Consider the following 22,848-nt stretch of genomic DNA (forward strand, 5'->3'; position numbering starts at 1 on the left):
CTCTCAAGGTTCCTCTGAATGGCAGCACAGTCCTCTTGTACATCAGTTACTCCTGCCAGTTATGAAACTGCAAACTGCATTTTTGTAAGCACACTGCAAAATTGCAAAAATCACCCGCAAACTTGCTGAGTGTACACTCTGTCCCCTCCTCTACGTCGTTGATCAGTAAGTTGAACAAACCGTTCAAAGTCATGGATTTGGTTAAGCCCACCATGAGCAGGAATAGGAGCTACCTGCCCAAGTAAGTCATCATTAAATAATTTTAGCCGTAACACCCCCAGCTTTTTACAGTAGATATCTTCACATGCACAATAACTCCATGGCTTACAATCGCTAACAAGGCCCTGCTAATGTCTTGAGATTATCAGTTTGTGTCTATATCAAACCACTATTTTTCTAGCAGTCTAATAGTTGTCCGATTATTCTGTGCCCTTCCTCTTCTCATTCTGCATCCATAATTTAAAAGGGTGTTAATGGAGACTGATCTCCAGGAGGACCATTAATCCATGATTTCCTGTGTAAACCGTGCAGCAGATCTGTATCAACAGTCTGTCCAGACAAGCATGTTTCCACATGACACCTATAAAGCAAGGCCCTGACTGGTTAGCTGGTAAGGGAATGCTCTAAGAAACCAGGAGTCTTTAACTAAGGTCTTTTGAGACTGTGCTGGGAAACTGCAGAGCTAGAGAGAAATCACCAGAATTTTGCCTAATTTTACTGATTCTAGGCATAGCCCAGGGAAGCTGATCTGTTCAAGGAGACAGGTTGAACATCTAGGTTCCAGGCTTCACAGAATATCAGGACATACTACGTCAATATTCAGTCTTATTTCTGGGCAACTACCCCGGCCCTGACATCCTTGAAGCCCTACTGGGCACTATGCAACTATACGTGTAATTCCTCTGCAAAGAGCTAACATGATACACACCCCCAGTAATGCAAGAAGTGGGTAGCAGAATATAGAGCAGTGAGGGAGGGCTGGAGAGCCCAACCCGCAGTCTGTCTGCTCAGTGCCTACTCACTACTTGTGGCTCACAAGAGATGCTGCCAAAAATACTTTGGGAGAATCTGTTTTTGTATCTCAGATACTGTGTCCATAGCCTCAGCTTGCTCTTTGCCTACAGCTAAGCCCCACCAACCCCTTACGACACAGATCTCTGACAGACAAAAACAGGCTGTCCAGAATCCAGGGGTGTCTAGAGAGACTCTCCACTTCCTGACATCAGAGGATCTCACAGCTGTGAGACACAACATCCTGTCATGAAATACAAATCTCACCCATGAAAAAGCCTTCAGAAGCTAAGGGTAGAATTCGTCTCACCCAGCATTGGCCAGTTGAAAGCTTGGTGTTTTTTTCTCAGTGAATTGCCTAATCTCCTCTATAGGAGAGCAAGGTAACTCCACAGAGTGACTGGCCCTATCCTAAGATGGTGGATGAGGTCCTTCCCTGAACTGACTGTGAAAGAGGCCCCAGAAAACACCTTTGGTGTCAATACTTTATTGCTGGAGAGCTAAGTGAGGTAAGGTGAATCCTCCTCTCAGTGACTCATGCAAGCTCACAAAAGAAGCCTGGAACAGAGCAAGACCTTGAACTCTTGGTATGTGAATGTCATGGCCAAGAGGGTAGACTCAGACCCTACTCTTGGCCACAGCATTCACATACCTTGCAGTCACTAACTCGCACAACTAACGATGGCTTCACCGTAGCTTCTCTCTCATATCCATTACCCCACTCAACCTCAAGTATGTCTATACTCAGCCTGTGTCTAAAGCACCAAACAAGGCCTGTTACTGTGTGTATTACCGTGTCAAGGACAATCATTGTTTTTTTCTACAATGAGAGCAGAGACAAGGAAACAACTAAAAAAAGAAGAGATGACTGAATCTGAGTACCTCCAGCTCACTGGCATCATTAGTTAGCATTTCTTCAGCTATACTTACTTGTGTTTTAGCTTAAAACTGAAGATGACTGATCTCTACCTTAAATAAACAAAAAGGGACATTCAAATGTTATCCTACCTTCCTCTTCCTCTGCCTGTAATTGGATATTGAAGTGATGCCGTAATTAGGGTTGATTTGACTATATCACCCTGAAAATAAACATTCGGTGTGTGGAAGTGCATGCAAATTACTTTCTGCAGCCCCATCTTAACCCTGGCTAGCCATAAGCCTAATGCACAGCAGTGTTCAGCAGAGGGCTTTGGTTATAACCAAAACGTTTCTGGAGGCAAGAAGCGATCCTATTCAGAAAGTTCTGTGTATGTCTGAACAGCTCATCTTACAGGTTCATCATTTGCTTGCATTGTTTTGTACACTGTCCCTACTGATTTCTTGTTCTAGCGCAGAACAGTGTGGCTGGTAAACACTGCCAGTAGACAATCAGTGTTCATGGAATATCCGTACAAACAATTTGTCTGGCTTCATGAAAAAAATGAGATCATTCATGACGTGACTCATCTCACGTTATAGCAGGAGTCTAAGGTAGCGGAAAGGAATTTATTTCTGTCCGTTGAAGAGAAAGGGGCCTGCGGAATTAATCTGAACTTCTGCAGTGAAATTTCAGATGTGTGCAGCTAGACAAGATGGTAGATTCTCATCGACTATGCCTAGAAAATGTCCAGAAAGTAGTGACTTAACCAAAGGAAATAATACTTGGAAACGATTTTTCTAAAGGAAAGCTTACTTGCTAAGAAAGCTGGCATGCCAACAAGACTTGAAAAAACATCATGCTCATCTCAGATGGAGCAGGAATGAATTTCTGGGCCTCTCTGAGTTTGTATGAAACTGTCAATGAAACTGACTGACTGGTCACATTGGTGACTGCTACTGTGAAATCTTTGTGAAGTGCCAACAAAATTCATCCATGATGCTAATAGTAGGTATCTGCTCCAAATTTTTAAAAAGTTGCCAGCTTTGGTATCATTCAATAGCTCATTTTTATCTTTTGATGCACCTTAAAATGGAATAGGCTTTTATTGTACGTAGGTGAAAACAAAGACCTGAATCTGACTAATTAATCTGCTACACTAGTTTCATTGTTGCTACCGGAGGTCCAAACAAACAATGTAAAGAGGTATAACAATATCCACCTGGGGTATGTTTTTTTCAGCAAAATCAAACCCTTCCACTATCAGATACTGCAAGTGAAGAAAAGAAGTGAAAAGAGAAATACGGGAAGACTAGAAGAATTAATGCTAACTCTAGTGCAAGACACCAATGAAAATAACTTGACAAAAACTATAAGAGCATCTGTACAGAAACATCTGTGTACAGAGAAATCTTAATATTGAAGATCCTACATCTGAGAGAAAAAAAAAATCCTGAATAGTGATTGCTGAAAATGTCATGCTGAGAAAAATAGGACCTGAAAGCATTTGCAAATTTTTCCATGAAAATCAAATAGAAAAAAATGAATATATTGGATGTAGTTAAGTGGGAATTCAAGGCAGGAACAGGTAACTCCTGGAGAAGGTGACATATCTAAAATCCAGTGCCCTTCCCTCCAATCCTAGCATTTAAATTGAAGATCTCTATTCCACTCAAAAAAAAAAAGTATTTGCAAAAGAGTTAGACAGCATAGTCCTTTAAACACTGGATAAATGATAACATGAAATAAAAAAAAAAACACGGAAGTCCACCAAATCTGTACTGAGAGAGCACACACATACAGTTTTAACCAAAACTTGATAGAAAGCCAGATGCTGAAACAGCTCATGTCCAGCTGACAGCACATCCTCTAAGAAGCCTGAACTGAGAAGCAAGACTCAGATAGCCATAACATGTGGGACTGAGCTACTGGATTCAAAATAAGAGCTTTTCACTAAGTTTATGGATCTATGGGAAATGTTTCCCAAGCCTGCCACACAAACCAGCTTTCTCTTCAAACTTCTGTAAAGCAGAACTTCACTGACCTTTTCTGTAATAGGACAAAGCTCATCTGTTTTCACAACCTTTGCCTAATGGATGGTGAAGGTGTTTGCATTAGCCTGCAAGTTCAGGTGTCTCTGCAGAAATTCAGGCACTTGCTCCTGGGGTGATTCTCTGGAATATGAGGAAGCAAAGGAGTTGGGAAGGGACAACGGCTCTGCAGGTGATGCAAACTCAAGGCAAAGCCTCTTATGAGGGAGGAGGAAAAGTATGTGGACAGCAGGGATACCTTGCTGAACAAACAAGGTCTGCTGAATTCTCAACTCCACTGCACCAAAGCCTGTCTGAAGATTCACTCCTGGGCTTCCAGTAGAGTCCAGTTAAGGGACTGCTGCTCAAGACATCAAAGCAGAGTACCTGCAAGGTGCCAGACACAAGAGAGCAGTGATCCAGAGGAGAGAGCACTAGAAGAAGGCTTGACTTATGGCAAAGCAGCTAGCACATTTTTTTCCATTTACACAAAAATGTCTCATAGGATGAGATCAGCAAGGTCACTCCATATGTCCACATCCACTCCTCCTATCTCACCACTGTGCACAAGACAAAATCCAGGCAAACTCAACCTGGCAATCAGTCTTCAGATGTTAAGAAAAATGAAGCGCAGGCAACTGATGAAACAAAACACTAGCAAACTGCAAGAAGAAGAAAATGCATGAAGCTCATTACAGATTGTGAAACCATTGGAAGGTACAGCAGGGAAGAAATTTGCATGGTCTTTTCTAGAGTGCCTCCCTAAGCAGGTGCCACCAGCCAGCCTTGAACCAGAAACTAAGTTGGATGAACTTTGGTCATTCAGAACAACAGGCCAAGTCAGTTGTTGACCAATGAGGCAAAATGACTAGAAATAAAAAACCTCTTCTCAATTCTGGGGTCTAGAAAGGTATGTAAACAGAGACCTTTCATGGAAGGCTACCCAAAGAGGGGTGGAGGAATCTAGCTAATTCTAGGGGAGTCTAGCTGAGCATCAGCACACACTGCAGCCCAGGGAAGAGCAAAGTTCTCTGCTCAAAGGGATAGCACTAGCTCACTGGGGTAAGCTGGAGACTAGGAGCTGCCAGGGGCCAGTCCCAGCCCCGCAGCAGGCAGCAAGCAAGGACCTATGGTCTGAACCTGGCAGGCTAGGGCAGGAAGAGCCACATCGGGAACGGCACACATGCTCCCTGGAAAGGGAGGGTTTGGTTTATGGCAACAGCAGTGGGATACAGAGGTTACTGGGAGTAAGAATTAGCAGCCAGAACCAGATCAAACCACCTACAGCACTGCCTCACTTCTCTCAAAGTCCACAGAGCTATGAACTAAACTATACAGCATCTTATCTCCCAAACAAGAAGCTCAGAACCAGGGCTGAGGGTCCTACAAGCGACACTGCAACTATTTGGGGAGAATAGAGGAAAAAAACTCCGGAATTATGACTTTAGGAACAAAGTCCAGCTTTGATTTAATGCAATAGCTGGTTGACAGGTGACAACCCTGGGATTCAGTATCGCTCTGCTCTTCAGTCATGTTGTGATGAAACTGGGTATGCCATGCCCCTTGCCCAGCTCTCTTCCTGACATCTTGCACAGTGTGTCCCCTTGCAGTCCCTGATTCAACTTCCATCAGCACAATCTTAGGCAAAGATTAGCACAGTTCAGTGACACAACCGGCCAAGCAGTCTCTGCACTTTTCATCCCAGCTGGTTGAGAAAACTTCTAGCGACCTCCTAATAAACCTTTAGGAGGGCCAAGCCCTTAGAGTCAGACAGCTGCTTCAGGGCCAGAAGAGGACCATTCATGTTCTCCTGTGCAAAACACTGCAAGAAATAGTTCTTTAGAATGTCCTTAGCAAATGTCCTGTCCTTCCAGATATGGCACTGGTAGCTTGTGTACAAGCTGGGACACTGTGTGCTGCTTTCAAGGGACAACCCATGCAGAAGCTTCAGAGAACATGCCCTTCCAGAAGGATACTAGGAGGCCAGATGCTCCAAACACAATCTTTACTATCTCCATAGGTAATCATAAGCAAGTTCCACATGCTTCTAACCCAAGGCAGGGAAAGAGGCTGCATAATTGCTGATGCATTTGCCAAATGCAGGGCCCATGCTCTGTGTTCCTAGCAGTATGAGATCCAGAGAAAAACTAGATCCAAGAATGTGATGCTTCCCTCACGAGGAATGAGCTGCTCTGTGGGTACTCTCCTCTTTCTCCTTCTCCTGTTCTCCCAAAGCAGCGGTGCTGCTGTTCTGCCAGTATGTCAAGCAGTTCTTCCTGTGGTGAACCATGCGGCCTCTTTGTTATATTTAAGGAAGGGCCAGGAGGAATTCCAGGGATTTTTTTGTAAGATAAACAGAACTCTTGACCTCTTCAATCGAAAAAAAAAAACAGGCACTGTTCCTGGTGGGGACTGGGCTGGATCTGGGGAAGAGGGTGCTTCTGGGGAGGGGAAAGGGAGATCAGGAGCAACCTTCCTTTCTCACCAAGTCTCCATCAAAACATGGTGAAGGTCAAAAATAACACCCAGTGGCTTCCCCGTCCCCACAGGGAGCCAGGAGAGCCTGGCAGTGACCCTGCCTGTTCCAGGGAGAGGCCTAACTCTTCCTCCCCTGTCCAGGACGGGTAGAAGCCCCCTCCCGCCCAGGATAAGTTTTTCTCACTGAAGGGGAGGGAAGGGCTTGGAAGGAACTTACTGCTGAACGGCGAGTTCATTTCTGTCTCCCCGAGCTGGGCTTCATTTCAGACGTGCTTTCACTCTTAGCCTTTCACTCGCCCAAGGCAGCGGGCAGGACAAGGAGGCTAACAAGCTCCACATCCCACCCTGCTTGGGGACAAGCCACACTCTGCCGATCTCTCACAGTGTAAATGGATTCACACCTCACCTTCTCTTCTGTTCCCTCTCTTATTCGCACTCCCCCCTTGCAAAGACTAGCAGTAGAACAATAGGCGAAAGTCTAGGGATATTTACTAAGTGATAATCTCCCCACGTATTGCAGCCGCCTGTTTTCTCCCGTCTGATAAAGATTTCAGAGCCAACCACTTTCGCTGAACGAAGAGGGGGAGGATGTTGGGTTTTGTTTTTTTTGATTTCCACCACCCTTACACACACACACACACACACACACTTTCTTTTAAGCACTTACCATTCACCTGCTGAGGGGAGTAGGCTTCTGATCCAGAATCCGGGGGAGAGTCGGGTAAAGTGCTGCAGCGTGATTAAGGGGGGGAAAAAAAAAAAAAGGGTTATTTTAAATCAGCTTCCAACACAACTTACAGATCCAGCTTGATCAAAGCACCTTCCGGCCTCCAAACAAAAAGGTCTTCTCAGCTGCACCCACAGCAGATCCCTGTTATCCCAAGTGTCTCCTGCTGACAAGGTAAAGACTGCTGTAGTTGTCACATGGAACCTCTCCCCCAGGGCCTCTTTTGATCTCATCTGCAGAGACAGACATTTTGCTGACCTGCCAATAGGGCTTTCCTTATGACCAGTTAAAAGTAGCCAGACAAAAATGCGTTTCCCAGAGAAAGACCACTTGCTTCACTATGAATAAACAGGATCCTCTGGGGAAGCCTGTCTCTGACCTCCAATCTGATGCATGGAAGTGAAGGCTGAGAAGCCTGCAAACTGATTCCTGCACTGCCTCACAACCTATACAAGCCTGAATACCAGAGCTGCCAGCAGCATCACCCTGGCTTTAATCCAGTGTGACCAAGAGCAGAGTCTGGCCAACAGCGAAAAGAAATGAAAGTATGAAATCTCAGTGGCCTTATCCAGCACAATCCATAGCACAGGACAGCAGGCCTAGGAACTGACTTTCTGCTTATGCAATGGCAGCATGGACACAGGGGAGGGAGCTGGTTTACTCCTACTTTTAGCTCCTATTATGTTTTTTTTTTTATCTTCAGTCAGCTCAGGCTGCAGACAGATGGATTCTTTAGCCTTTTCTAAAGCATCTTTTCATGAATTAATTTGAACTTTTTTTTTTCCAGCCCTCCACCATGCACAACCCCATGAGGGGGAAAGTTGAAGACTCACAAACCTCCATGCCAAGGAAGATCTTCAGGCATCTTGGTGCACAAATAAAGAGCCTGTATGCCTCAGACACCCGTTGTTTTCTGGTAACACACAGACCAAATGCACTGAAAAGACTGAGGCTCTGGTCTCATGCAGACCAAGTCATGGCCACTGCAAACCAAAGTCACAGCAGAGACTGCAGGGAAACGGTGGCTTTGCAGGCTGGATGCACACTTGTTGCCTACACTCTAGACTACAGCTCACCTCACTGTAACATCAGCAATAAGATCTGCCTCCATGGAGATATTTGGCAGGGGGTTATCCTGTCTTGGAGATATTCTGTCTGCCGATTGGTATCTGCTGCATCCCAGCTGACACAGCCTCAGCAAATTCCACTAGGTTTCAGCAGCCCAGCAACCTGCCAAAGTGTACTCTAAGAAAGCCTGGCTGTGCTCTTCTCCTCAGCTCCTGACATCACATTCCTTGTCAAAGGTCAGTTTTCAATGGGGAGCCTTTTTCACTCCCTGTCTTTGATATAAGACAGGGAATTAGCTTGTGGCAGCAAAATATTCCCAGACTAAACTGTGCTTCTTGGATAAAACTGTCTGAAAAGCAAACTAAGCTCTCAAGTCTGTGGGGAAAAAACATGCAGAACCACACACAAGCCTCTCAAACCATATCCTTCTGCTCCCAAAGGTACCCAGAACTCCAACTAAACCAAAGCACCCACCAGGACACCTGTACCAAAGGAGTCAACTGCCTAGGAAATAGGTTCTCACCAACTAATTGGTACACAAGAGTTGCTACAGAGACATAGGGTGGGATAATCCTAATAAAGAACTCGCACCATTTTTTGCTCATGTTCCACCTTCATTTCTACCTCCTTCTCCCCCACAAGCTCTGAGTCAGGAGTTATTATTCCTTATTTCCTCTTGCCAAGCTGGCCATAACTTCATTCTCTTTATTTTCTAGAAATTGATACAGATTGGGGCCTCAGCAAGCCAAGTTTTGGGCAATAACAGAAGGACCAGGGATTTAAGGGAATCCTGAAATCGTAGAAAAGGTATGTGTGCAAAAAGATGGTCAATACTGCAAGGTTCACTCTGAGTGTAAGGAGGTCAGGAGGACATGCGTAGCCCAAGGACAGGGTTCACTGATATCCAGCGCTTAAGACTGTTTCTTCAGGAAAAACCTAGGACAACAGAAGAGAGTTATTCTTGAATGCTAAAGAATGCTAAAGGTGACCCAATTCATCACACCTAAACCAAGCTCTCCATGTCCAGTAACAAGGATTTGCTAAGAATGCAGCTTCCATTACTTTCAGTGATCACCAGGTTCTGGACGAGTCTGCTGAAATAGCCGTGTGCCAAGGCCAGAATCCATCACACACAAAACTAAACAAAACTAAACCATATCCCCAGTCACCTTGTCCCAGCCCCAAAATAAATACAGAGCTCTTCTCACAGCCATAGTAGTTTCTGATGTCTTCATCAGACTAGAGATTTATTGTTCTGATGTAAGGCAAGGTGACATATAACTAGCAGACATGTAATTTGGCCTAATTTATGAACACAGTTGAGATGTGATCCTTTGTCATGACCTCTCACATCCTGGAGAATGCCAGATGTGTGCAGAAGAAAGGGATATGACTGAAAGGTATCATATTATGCTTTGGGGCATTGCTCTCCCTGAGCTACTTCTAGCTTTCTGAGTAAAGAGCAAGTTAGAAGTCCGTATTATCCCCAGTTTGGGAATAAAACAGGGGCCAATTTCTTTTTGGCTGCCTCATTCTGAAGGATTTTTTCAAGTTCATCCAAACAGCCAAAGACATCCCAGTGGAGTCGTGTTTATGCTAAAATCTTTGGTTCAGCAAGTTGGAGGCTTCCAAGTCTGGGAATCACCATGTTGTATTTGCTGGTAACACTAGAGGGCAGAAGATGGAGGAAGATAAGCTGGTGTGGTTTGCAAGAGATGAGCCAGTCTGGATGCCATCCTCACCTCGATTTTAGATCTAGGAACTATCAGCTGTACTGAAGAAGGCACAGAGGGTCACTATACAGGGAAGGCAGCAGGACCACAGCAGGCTCTGTACCACTGAGATGGATCAGACCATGAAACAGATCCTTTTGGCACGACCCTTGCCAACTGCTGAGGTCTCCTGCTATTGGATGCACTGCTGCACACTTTGATTGTCATCTACGCAGCTTCCCATCTCCTTGTTTCAATTCCCCGTGACTGGAAGAGAGCAGCAGAGACCAGAGGACCAGAGAGGTGCATGAAGAAGAAGAAACCAGATGTATTCTTCCCTTTGGGTCTTCAGGCAATAAAGCTTTATGCAAACAACAACTGACTCAAAGCTGCCAAGAACTGAACACACATAACCACTGCATCTGGGGAACATGATCCTCTTCTCTCAGCTCTAAGGGCTCAGCAACATTTTACCAAGGACACATGGTTCCCTCCATGACTCACAGTCTCTAGCACCTCTCCATCATGCTAGCTTCTGTCTCAGCAAGACTGCAATACCCTCCCAACATTCCATGTCCAGTTGCTCTCTGCCAAGGTTCTGTCTGGTCCTTTCAGCCGCTGCAGGCTCCAGCTGCCGTGTTTCTGTGCTCTCCTAGCCTGACAGGATCATTCCCTACCTGCCTGGGCTGCCTGGGCTGCCACAGAGAGCATGAACCACATCTTTTCTCCTCACAGGTCTAAATGTCCAGTCGAGTCCATCAGCAATACTAAAATGCAGTTCTCCTCCTTTACAAGGGCTGCATCCAGAGTTCATTGCAAAGGAGTAGAAATCCATCTCAGATGCCATGTCTTTCTTGAGTGAAGTATCCAAAGCATCAGGCCAAAATAAGTGCATTTCTGACCAATTCCATTAACATCTTCCCCCAGGGTAGGGCTCCAGGGTTCCCCCTGGGAACATCCTGAAGACTGAATTTTCACCTTTCAAATTTATTCTACATTTCTTTTCTTCCTTAAAAAAAAATAGAACATTCTTCCATCATGCAGTTGGAGGTGTATAGCATAACTGTCTTTAGAATCCAAAGCCATTGTTTTAACACCACCTGCTGACATATGGGAAGTTGTTGATTCTCTCTAATCCACAGCATACACTTAAGATCAAAACTGTGAACAATCTTTCAAGAACTTCAGAACCCATACTCATAAAAAAAGGCCTTGCATCTCTGTAAAGCAAGGGCTAATACTCATTGATGTTGTCAGACATTAGGGGACTGTGGGAAACACTTAGGCTCCACCAGCCTTAGAGGAACGCCTGGCCCATTACCTGCCAATTTTCTGCCGTCCCCCCATCTCACTTACCCAGGTGCATAGGAGGCCTTGGGCTCCGATTTGATTGGAGGGACCACGTTGTTTACGCAGTGGCCACCAAGGTAGCCCTTGGGCACCACCATGCCATTGTTGTTATTGCAGTTGAGGTGAGCGCCATAGCTGGGTCCACAAGGGTTGGTCAAAAGAGGACCATGACGGATTGGGATCTGGCTGCCTGGGGGAGGAAGGTGGAGGGAACCGCTGGAAGCAGGGTTGGTCACATGCCCAGCATTGGTGATGGAGCTGGCAAGAGGCACATTGATGGTGGCTGAGCTGGAGGGCTGGGGGTGTGCATAGCTGGCTGAAGCAGGGATGTCAGGGAAGCAGCTGTGAGAGAGAAGGGGACAACCTCAGTGGTACAGGCAGATGGCACTTTCCACCCACTACCCAGCCCTTCCCTCCCCAGCCATGCAGCAGTGGGGACAGAACCTCTCAGGTGCACTAGGGAAATCAGAAGATGAGCAGAACAGGTCAGCATCCTGCTGTTGCTGGCAGGAACATGTGAAAAGGCAGGTTCCTTGGATGGGTGGGACCAACACAACCCTAAGGGTGCAAAGCACCCAGGACACCAGCATCAAGCTTATCAAGGCTAGCCCCCCATTTCCCTTCACCTCTATACCATGGCGCTGTTATACTGTCAGGTCCCTATCATGCCACTATGACTTCCACACGGACATCCTATCTGAAGCCTAAAACACTTCCTTTGCCAAATACAACATGGGATACAGTTGGTGTGATAACAGGCTCTGCTCACTCTGACTCAGCTTACGGGCTTGTGCAGGCAAGTAGCTTTGTCATGTCCGTTCCAAGATACTGCTCCCAAGCTATGACCCAGGTCATCCAAACTGCTGCCAGTCTGCTTTCCCCTGTGCTCTGCCGATGTCAGTGCGCACAGGGAGACCCTTCCCTACTTGAAAAATGTGTTGTGCTGGACTTCAGTCTCTTGCACTGAGATTTCTGAAAGATTTTACTTTCACATTGCCCAAAGCGATTTAGGAAAAATCTTTTTCTGTGCTGACAAGAGGAAGAAGGGGAAGAAAAGGGTGACTGACAGACCGGAGAATTCAAAGGCAAGAAGCAAGGAAGTGACAGGAGGAAGGATGGGAAATGAATAAGGGAAGAAGGAGCACTGAAGGAGGACTTTAAAGGGGACAAAGGTGCAGCAAGGGTATATAGTGATTTATAAATGATTCCTCACATTGCAATGAAGGGAACTGCTTGATTTTTCTCCACAGAAAACAACAGCGGACACTGTTCCTGTTGTGGATCTAGTGAAGCACTTACATATCTGGCGAGTCCTCCTTGCTGATGTACTCTTCCAGGATGCTAGTGTCAATGTTAGATGGTTCCAAAGCTCCATTAATGTCGTGGCCTGCAAGGGGAGATGAAGTGGAAGCAAGAGCCATGAGAAAGACATGAAAAGGCTTTGTCTTTGACATCAGAATCACCTAAAGCCTACACCAGACCATTTCAGAGTCAAGAAGCTGATCCAAGAAGATTATCAAACCCTTCAGTTCAAGTACCATCTGTCCATACCTATCTGCATCCCAGTGTAAAATTAGACAGAGACAGTGTTTGTGGGACAACACAGCCTGGGAAGCTGGACAGCCAGAGGGGACTTCTGCTTCACAGAGCAGAATCTGTGAGCCACAATCTGGCTGTGGGACGTGCAGCTTTCCAGGGGTCAGGCTCAGAATGCACGGGAGAAAGCTCATGGAATCAAATTTGACAGAGACTCTCCACAGAGCCTGCCTAACCAGGACCAACTTGCAGCTATGTTGTCTACAATGGGCTCCATCAGTGAAGCTGCAAGAACCACTGGTCTTGCCATGGCCACCTCAGCATTAATAACCAACTGGAGTGCTGCCTTTTGCAGACCACAGGAGAACATGATTAGTGAAGAGGCAAGGGTCGTGTGGCAGGGCTATACAAGTGGGCTCTGAGGGTGATTTTGAAAGGTTTTCCTTCCCTTTGGACCCTTGCTTCCATTTTGCAGAACATGCTGGAATTGCTCCATGGCTGCCATGACAGTCTGGAACAGCTCTCGACCCCTGCAGGAGCCCTCCTCTCTCTTCCCTCTCTTGTGCGGGCAAGCAATGGACTTTCCTCTCCTTTCTTCCAGGGGGTTCCTCCTCCCCTCCTCTGTTCTGGGGAAGCTGGGCTGGGTTTTGTTGACAGAAAGTGCATTCTTTATCTGTCTCTCTGAAGTGGGAGTCTGCAGCCCTCTGGGGATGATGCCAACCCTCACTGCCAAAGACACTGCCAAGAAAGTGGAAGAGAAGGCCCAGCTCCCTCCCCCTGAGCTCTAATAATGAAGACGGCCCTTCCCGAAAAGCCCCAAAGCTTCGTATTAAAACAATGACACTTGCCCAAAAGCCTCGCTCGCACACAATCAAGTACTGACACCCCATCCTCCCCCACAAGGGCCATGCACTGGGGAAAGGTTAGCCAATGAACCGCAAAAATGAAAACGAGGGGTTTCAGCCTGCACCCGGCCAATTGGAGCTCTCCCCTCTGCAAATCCCTTTCATACCAAGACAAGCAAATCGGCAGAAATAAATCCAGCTAGGAATTCTGCCAAATGGAAAGGGTGTGTGTGTGTGTGGATGAGGGAGATCTTTCCCTTAGTAACCCTGGATAAAGAGAGAAACCTGGATAGCTGCTCCCTTGATACACACCTAACCCTTTGTGTACCGCACGCCTCAGTGCCAGAACCAGAATCTAGGGGAGAAAGAGGCGACACTGCTCTCATGTTAACTCTTGCTACCAAAGGAAACATCTAGCAGACAGCTGGCAGACCACCACCTTGGCTGGTCAGAAGTAGAGCCTGTGAGTTCCCGAGCTATGCCACAGCCCACGGGGCCAGCGCAGGGGTCATTTCTTCATGACGACCTTCTCTTCTCATTCCCTGAGTTTGCCGTGATGTGGCAGCAATGGCCTGCATGCTACTTTGAGTAATGTTGGACGGGAAGGAGTTAACTGAGGGCCAGCACCATGGGCACATGCTTCCCTTGCTCAGCTCCTATGGCCCAACCTCTCTCTGCTATACTCCACTTCTGACACCTTGGCATACTTGGATCTACCCAAGCACCTCTTTTTGAAGCAGCTACTCTTCAACCTACTACCCCTCAAACAGCCAAAACTGTTCTATCAGGTGCTCAGCACTCCCCCCACCCTGCTGCCTCACTCTTGGCCAAAGAAGGAACCTGCAAAAATCACAGGTGATGTGTTTGGCGAGCATCCATGACAAACACCATCAGAAAACTCTGTCCTTACCCCAGACTCCAGGATTGGAAGTGGTATTCACAAAAGCAAAAAGGGCAGATTACCAGTTTTGCTGCCTTTCCACAAGCTACTGAGTTTGTCCAGGAAGGAGGGACAAAGAGGGATTTCCATAGACCTTCACACTTCCAAACTCCATACATTTTACCATTGGGGAAAAGGAGTCAAGGACCTCTCCATAAAGGACAGAAGGCCCTCTGGAGCCCTAAGTGGTGCTGGCCTTTACTTTTTCATTACTACCTTGACTTAAAAGTCACCTTCAGAAGAAGTCGGTTGAGACCCAGGCAAAGAGATAAGCACCTGACGTGAAAGGTGTGTCAGCTGAACAGCCCTGGAGCTACAGCGGATCTGATAATGGCCGCCGGCAAGGCGTGGGGGCTACTGGCTGCTGTTTGTGCATTTGGGAGGAGGCATTGAGGGGAAGCCTACTAAAAATAAAGGACTTTCCTCAGGCGGGGACCCAAGACACTTGAGCCAGGAGAGTTAGGGACTCAACTTGCTTTTTTCATTGCTCCTTCTAATTCATTCTGACCATCTGAGAACTCTCTTCCCCTCAGTTGATCCATCCTTCCCAGGGTCCTTGCTCGGCTCCCTGGGGAGAAAGTATCGTGGAAGTGCCTGCGGACAGCCCTGAAGAGCATCTTATGGCCTGTAACTTCTGTTCAGTAGAGGCTGTTACTGAAAGCCAGCTTAGGTGATTAATTAAAAGCTAATACTTCTCCTTAGAGTCACGAGCTCCTAATGACACTAACAATGCCCCCTCCCCCTTCAAAGTGGGGATTAGGAGAGAGCTGGAAGCCACAAAATAGGGACCCTGGGAAACTTAACACACACACAGCTCCACACAGGACAGACTCCTGCACTTCTGAGTCCCAGAAAAACAGAAATGGAGCTCAAGGAGACACTGTAATCTTTCAGGCTGCTATCATTCTGCATTCCTCCAGGAAGGACCCTGCCTCTGTATTGGTGCTTGCTCCATATATTATACTAGAGTGCATGTTGCCCATCACTCCTTTCATGTCTCCAAAGCTCAACAGGCCAAATTTTGCCTTCCATCCCAGAGCAGTGGGTTTAGAGGGGTGCTGCAGGCCCCCCACCAAACTGGCCAAAGAACACCTTCCTAAGAACAAGCTTGTCAGCATTTTCTGCACACAGCAACATCCCCAGGGAGTAGGGTACCACTGCCAAGTAACTACTGCCACACTACTGTCCTGTCCAATGTGCTAGCCTTCTTGTATAGACATGGTGAGATTTCTCTGCCCAAAATCATCTTGGACAACCTTCCATTTCACAACTCTTTCAGTTAGAGTTCTCTTTCCCAAACTTCCAAACATGATCAACATCTAAAAAGAGGTGCTTCCAGCACCTCCCCGTGCCCCCATGCTGATGGCATGGGTTTGCAGTCTTGTGTCTCCTCATGACTCTGTGCCTCTACATAATTGGCCAAAGCATCCTCTTAGTTCCAGAACTTTCTCCCAGTCTCATCTTCAAGTACCTCCAAGCTCCCAGGCCCTCCACCAAATTCCATTTCTTTCCAGAGATATACACATGGCCTCAAGGCCATGTGGACTCTGATGGGCTGCCATAAGAGATCACACGTTCCATATGGTTCTGCAGGAGTCTGAAAGAGTTAACAGTGCCTGGCCTCTGCAAGTCATCATATTTACAGGTCTGAGAGATTAAAAACAGAATATACCTCAAGTGATAGGCTGGTAAGTTTATGGTACTTCTATTTATAACAATCTCTCCCCCACCTATTCTTGCTCTGTTGTCTGTCTTCTAATCACCCATAATCCTGCCTGGGTCACCTAGGGGTGGAAGGAAGGCAGCAATTTAAAGAACTGCATCCTGGGATCACATAATGAGAACCAGATGTGGGAACCTAGAGATGACAATGAGGTCAACTGTTTTAGCAGGCTGGGGAACATCAGCAAAGGGTGGAAGGACACTAATGAAGAGGAGGAAAAGAGTCCGTGCCAAGCTGAAAGCCTCTCTGTGCCACTAACACCTTATTGCTGAGGGTCAATTTTTGTTCTTGGTTTCAGAGGAACAGTGTGGGTTACACCCTTGAATTACAAATAAGCACTCTGTGGTCTGACACAAGTTTAGTGAGGAGAAAACTGGAAGAATAAAAACCTATAGACTCTGTAAGTCTTTCTGCTACACATTTCTACTTCCCAACCCATAGACTATTTTCACCACCTCGGCTTTGCCTGGTTCCCAAAACACGAAGGATATGAAAAGTTATATGTACCATGGTCTGTTCTGAAATTGGCTAATTCTTCAAACACTTGTCCCTCAGGTGTTTGCAAACATCACTGGCTGTAGCGCTGCCGATCATTCACTTCATGTATGACTTGCCAGCAGGTCCGGAAGCAGAGACAAGTGTCGAAGAGCGTTTAGAGAACTGTTGCAATGCTGACCTCAAGTCAGTTCTCTCCTTTTGAAAGGCAGTGCCTCAAATGGCAAGGAGAGGAAGCAGGCTGCAGTGATTAGATGCAAAGACAGTGGCCAGTTGGTTTATACTCCTTAGTCTACAACTGTTAAAGGCAAGTAGGCCAGGTCTGTCATCTCGCTGTACACAGGTCTTCACCTGTGAAACCTGGTCCAAAGGGCACTTGATTCATTCTCGTCTACAGCAGGCTTGGGAAGTCTTCAGATAAAAAACAGTAGAGAAAGGAAGATCACAGGGATGCCAGTGGCAGTATAACACAGGAGCTGGAACTCTTCCCGGTCTATTGGTGAGTCCATAGCTTCTGAAAGAGCTTTTGGCTGGTCAAAACAACCAGCAAAACACATTCAACTGCCCAAGAACAAAACCTCCCCCCACCACCATCACCGGACAAAGCACAAGTCTTAGGACAAGGTGAGGAGACTGAGGCACAGAGCACCCTAGTGACACAACTACAGCTGAGCAAGGAGGAAAAGGCAAAATCTACAGCGGGTATACAGTAAAACAGGGCAAGCAACATAGGCCTGAAGACCCCAGGAGTTCCCAACTGTGTGTTCCACAGCAGGGAAGTTCCACACAGCCAGGTGTTGGGTTTTATCTCTTACTGCAGCCACAGGGCTATCCAGCATACAATGGAATGAGTGCTGAGTGTACAGGGACACATGGCTTGGTAGGGCAAATGCTCTTAGTCTTGGCAAATACACTGTAAATCAGGAAGGCCCACAAGAGCAACAGCGGGAAGCCACTACTCATATTGCCTGGTTTCTTACTAAAGCTGATACAGGCAGTGGCACACCAGGCCTGGGCAGCTAGTGACGTAGTGAGGTGCACAACTCCAACCAAGAGGCTTAGCACTGGGTGTCACAGCTGGATGTTCCTAGCATGGCAGTGGGGAAAGCAATGCCAAGAATCAGCCATGCTCTGTGCACACTAGCATGTTCCTGCATCTGTGCGCAATGGGTTGTGCAATCAGCAGGCTGGGCTGCAGCATCGGCACATTCCCAAGGCCTTGCTCTGCTCAGCACCCCCTTCTGCTTCCTCCTGTGTTTATCCTTCTCCCCTGGTGGATTGGCTAATAGACCAGTCGCGAGCATGAGGAATCCACACCACAGCTCTCTAACCAAACACCACCTAAGCCCAGGGAGACGAGGCGTCAGGACTCAGCTCCAGATCTGCTTCCATACCATCTGGAGTCTGTCTGAGTCTGCCGTGTTGGGGAAGGCCCAAAGGTACCCACCACTACAGCCTTAGCCATCTCCTCCTAGGCTGTCTTGGAATGTGACAAGATTCCTGTGCCTGCCTCTGCCTCAGGATCAGACACAGTACAGGCTGAAAGGAAAGCCCTGACTCTGCCCAGAGACATGGGCTACGTTCCTGCCGAGTAGACACAGCCAGCAGGCTCCCTGAGAGACAGACAGCTCCTTACTTGAGGGACAGTGCAGTGATCTCCCCATTACTCCTCATGCCGAACCCTGACCCACTCAGAGGGCATGGAGGGATCACAATTTTCCCTCCAGTGATGAAGGGATGATGAAGCCCTTCTACTTGCAACCAGCATGGCCTCTGCCTCTTTCCCAGATATATGGCCCAACATTCCTCCCTAATTACGTTCTTTATTACCTGACTGTTACAATAACCAGTCACTCCCAGCAGAAGTGGCTCCTGTAACCTGAGTGGGAGGCAAAGCCAGACCACTCCCCCATCTCCCCGAAAGGGCTTTTCAAGACCACCACAGAGCAAAGACCCGGATGCCCATGGTACTCAAAGGAGCCTCACTGCCCCCCTCCCCAAGTTGCAGCATGGTTTCTCCGTGACCTGTGACCCTCCTCACACACCAACTTCTTTACCACTTTCATCCAAGGGCCTCAACTCTCTCCAGAACAGGCTGCTGGGATCTGCGCAGATTGTCAGTAAATATGTCAGTAAGGGAAACTTTTATGTAGCGCCAGCCCATGTAGCTCCATGATTTCAGAGGCCTTCACTTGATCTGACTGTAATGGAGCTATGCTGATCTGCACTAGCTGGCTACATCCCATTAAAGGCTATTACAGAGCAGTTTCAGTTGTATTAGGACTCCCTTCCCCCATATGAACGCACACACAACACATGAACCTTCCCATCATAAGAGATAGACCTCTCCAAGTTAATGCAGAAGTATGCCTGTTATCTTGCACCCCCTTCCTTGGGTACCACGTTGCCAGCCCATCACCACAGAGAGCACTGTCCTTTAAAACTAAAGGATGCACATGCACTCCATTCATACCAGGATAGAAAACCCAGACTCCAAAGTCACATCAGAAACACGATCTATGTTGAGGTGCAGGTGTCTGTGAGGCAAGATCTGGGGTAAAATGAAGAGCTCAGGGTTATAGGGGATAGGAGTTTGAGGGAGTTTGTTCATTAGTGCATTATCCAGAACACTGTTTTGCTCCAATGAGCCCCAGGAAGCCTAACATATATCACGTAATTTAAAGAAATCAGTGAAGAGAACAGCTGAGAGGGGCTTTGAAAACACACACCAGCTTCTCCATGGAGAGGCCAAGCCTCCATTCTGCCTTGGCTGACTGTATCCTCATGATCCCCTCTCTCATGACAGTTATTTTGCACTCTAAGTAGGCTCCTGGACAATATCAGAGTTTCTATTTCTAAGTCTCACTGCAATCCACTCACTGCTGAGATAAGAAACTTATTTTCCCATGCCAGTTCACGCAGGATGTAAGGGAAGTATTCATCATAAGAAATGAAAATAGAGAACAGGACTTAGCCAAGAGTTAACATGGTGAGCATGGCGGAAAAGAGGTACATGGTCTCCAGTGGTCAGGAGGTACAACCACCTACATGAACAGAGAAGTGGCAGAAAATATCAACAACGACAACAACAAAAAACATGGAATAATTGATACTAGGTATCAAGTGAGTTAGCGGAAGTGGCCTCACTAGCATCTTTGCATTTTCTAGAGCATTCCCTTCTTCCCTCATTTAGGACTAAATTTCCTTATGTGTTCTGAAGAACATTTCTGACGACTGTGTCTTTGGATAACTTGAAAAGTGAAGTATCCCTAACCCATTTTCATGTCTCAGGCCCATAGTAACTCTCACCTCCAAACCTGCTATACAATGCATCTCTATTCTCTCTTCTGTGGTACTAGGAGGGGGATATTGACCAAGATACCTATCCCTGTACAGGTACCTATATAGAAAAGTAATACCCTCCCACCTTCTCCCAGGCCTAGGAGAGAACAGTGAGTGTGGTGAGGGATAATCCCAAGGCAGAAAAGGCAGGAGGAGTCAGAGAAAAGCATTAATCTGTGTAACTGCACAGCAAAGAGACATCTCCCTCAGGAAGCCTCATGGAAAAAGGATGACAGCTCTAAGCAGAAAAGATGACTAAACTCCATTCTCCCCACCTCAACCTTCTTGACTTTTTTCTCCTCCCCTCCTCTGCCTTCTCTGGGTGTTTCTTTAGCCAATTCTCAGTATCTTCTCCACCCTCACTTTCCAGCCCCTCTCATATTTCCCCAGATCCCTTCTCCCACTATCACTTCCCTCTCAGAACCATCATCCCTCTGGACTCTCTCAAGTCCCTTCCTCTTCCGGCTTCTCCACCCTTGCCCTGGCTTCTCCTCCGCCCTTACCAGCTGTGAACCTTGGCACAGATAGAGCCATTGTCCATTGGGCATCAGGGCTGGGGAGGAGGAGGGGAAGGTGTGAGAAGTGACACAGTGGAGCATTTGTGTGTGTCCTTGCAGCCGTCAATGGCCTGCTTGTCAATTCATGCACTAAGATGGCAGAAATAGCAGCACCCACACAAGCGTTGCCATTTGGCAGGGTCGAAGATGACTGCCTGGAGGGGCACATTGACTTGTTTGTTTGGAGTCTCACAGAAGATATGCCTTTATCTCCCTCTTTGGATTGAGGGTGCTGGAGGGCTGGAAAGGGGAGACAATAGGACCAGCCAAATCCATTTCACTTAAACATACTGACACTTCCTCATCTCAGAACTGAAACTGAGGTACCACATGTTAGGCTGCCTTTGTTACCTTCAGGTTATTATTGCCACCTAACACGTAGAATCATTATGGTCAGAAAAGACCTTCAAGATCTAGTCCAACAGTAAACCCATCTCCATCCTGTCTGCTAAAGCATGTCCCTAAGTGCCTTTCTACACATTTCTTGAACACTGCCAGGGACGGTGACTCCACCACTTCCCTAGCAGCCTATTCCAAATCTTCACCTTTCTTTCTATGTAGATATTTTTCCTACTATCTAACCTCCCCTGACAAAACTTGAGGTCATTTCCTCTTGTCCTATCAGTGGTTATTTTGGAGAAGAGACCAACTCCCACCTCACTACAACCCCCTTCCAGGTAGCTCTAAAGAGCAATAAGGTCCCCTCAACCTTCCTCCTCGCCACACTAAATAACCCCAGCTCCCTCAGCCGCCCCTCATCAGCTCTGCGCTCCTGCCCCATCACCAGTTTTGTTGCCCTTCTCTGGACATACTCCAGCACCTCAATGCCTTTCTTGTAGTGAGGGGCCCAAAGCTGAGCACAGTATTCAAGGTGCAGCCTCAGCAGCACCAAGCACAAGGGGACAATTCCTTCCCTGCTCCTGTCACCTACATTGTTCCTGACACAAGTCAGAAGGCTGTTGGCCTTCTTGGCCACCTGGGCACACAGCTGGCTCACATTCAGCTGGCACCACCACGTTCTGGGCCCAGCCATCCAGCCAGTTTTTTACCCAGTGAAGAGTTCACCTGTCTAAGCCATGAGTTGCCAGCTTCTCCAGGGGAAGGCAGTAGGAGACTATGTCAAAGGCCTTACTGAAGTCCAAGCAGACCCCATCCACAGTCCTCCCCTCGTCCACTAGGCAGGTCACTTGGTCATAGAAGGAGATCAGATTGATGAGGCAGGACCTGCCTTTCATGAACTCATGTTGGCTGGGCCTGATGCCCTGGCAGTCCCGCACATGCTGTGTGATAGCCCTTCAAGATGATCTGCTCTGTAACTTTCCCTGATAGCAAGGTCAGGCAAACAGGCCTGTAGATCCCTGGATCCTCCATCCAAACTTTCTTACAGATGAGTGTCACATTGGTAAGTCTACAGCCATCTGGGATCTCCTTGGTTGATTAGGACCACTAATAAATGTGGGAGAGCAGCTTGGCAGGTACTTCTGCCAGCTCCCTCAGAACTTTCAAGTGGATTCCATCTGGCCCCATAGACTCATGAGTGTCCAAATGGAGTGGTCAGTGACCTGCTAGAATTCAGGAATTCCTCCTGAAATACGGGGGAGGGGTTATTCTGCTCCCCACAGGTGTCTTCCAGCTCGGGGGTCCAAATACCTTTAGGATAACTGATCTGGGTATTAAAGACCGAGGCAAAGAAGGCATTAAGTACCTCAGCCTTATCCTCATCCTTGGTGGCAACATTCCCCGGACAATGCACTTGGTGGCAATTTACTGGGAAACCAATACACAACAGTAGTCTTTTATGCTGCTGAGGAGCAGGTGATGAGCAGGTCAAGAGGTAAGAACCCTTACCCTTTATGGGTAAGGATTAATCGGCAGACTAACATGGGTGACACTGCAGTGGCTGCTTGCTACAGGCCACTAGTTCTGGAAGAGGAAGTTAATGAAGACAGTTGAGGAAGTTGAGTGGACAGTGAGGTGGATTAGGAACTGGCTGGATGGCAGAGCTCAGAGGATGGTGATCAGCAGTGCAGAGTCTAGTTGGAGGCCTGTAGCTAGCGGGGTCCCCCAGGGGTCAGTCCTTGGTCCAGTCCTGTTCAATTTATTCATCAATGAAGGCACAGAGTGCTCCCTCAGCAAGTTTGCTGATGATACCAAACTGGGAGGAGTAGCTGATACCCC

The 22,848-nt window shown here is 47.2% G+C and overlaps 1 protein-coding gene across 1 annotated transcript in view; it reads right to left on the reverse strand.

The window, feature by feature from the left end:
• Positions 1–22,848, reverse strand: part of MYRF (myelin regulatory factor) — an 80,573-nt gene that overhangs the window by 30,990 nt on the left and 26,735 nt on the right. The window contains exons 2-4 of the mRNA XM_010226388.2: positions 12,532–12,619; positions 11,239–11,574; positions 7,043–7,104 (exon numbers count right to left, since the gene is read on the reverse strand). Of these exons, the coding sequence (XP_010224690.2) occupies positions 7,043–7,104; positions 11,239–11,574; positions 12,532–12,619 (486 nt within the window). The remainder of the gene's footprint in view (positions 1–7,042; positions 7,105–11,238; positions 11,575–12,531; positions 12,620–22,848) is intronic.

Source organism: Tinamus guttatus, unplaced genomic scaffold, assembly GCF_059628265.1.
Source record: "Tinamus guttatus ecotype Peru unplaced genomic scaffold, ASM5962826v1 Tinamus_guttatus_pri_ptg000546l, whole genome shotgun sequence".
NCBI lineage: Eukaryota > Metazoa > Chordata > Aves > Tinamiformes > Tinamidae > Tinamus > Tinamus guttatus.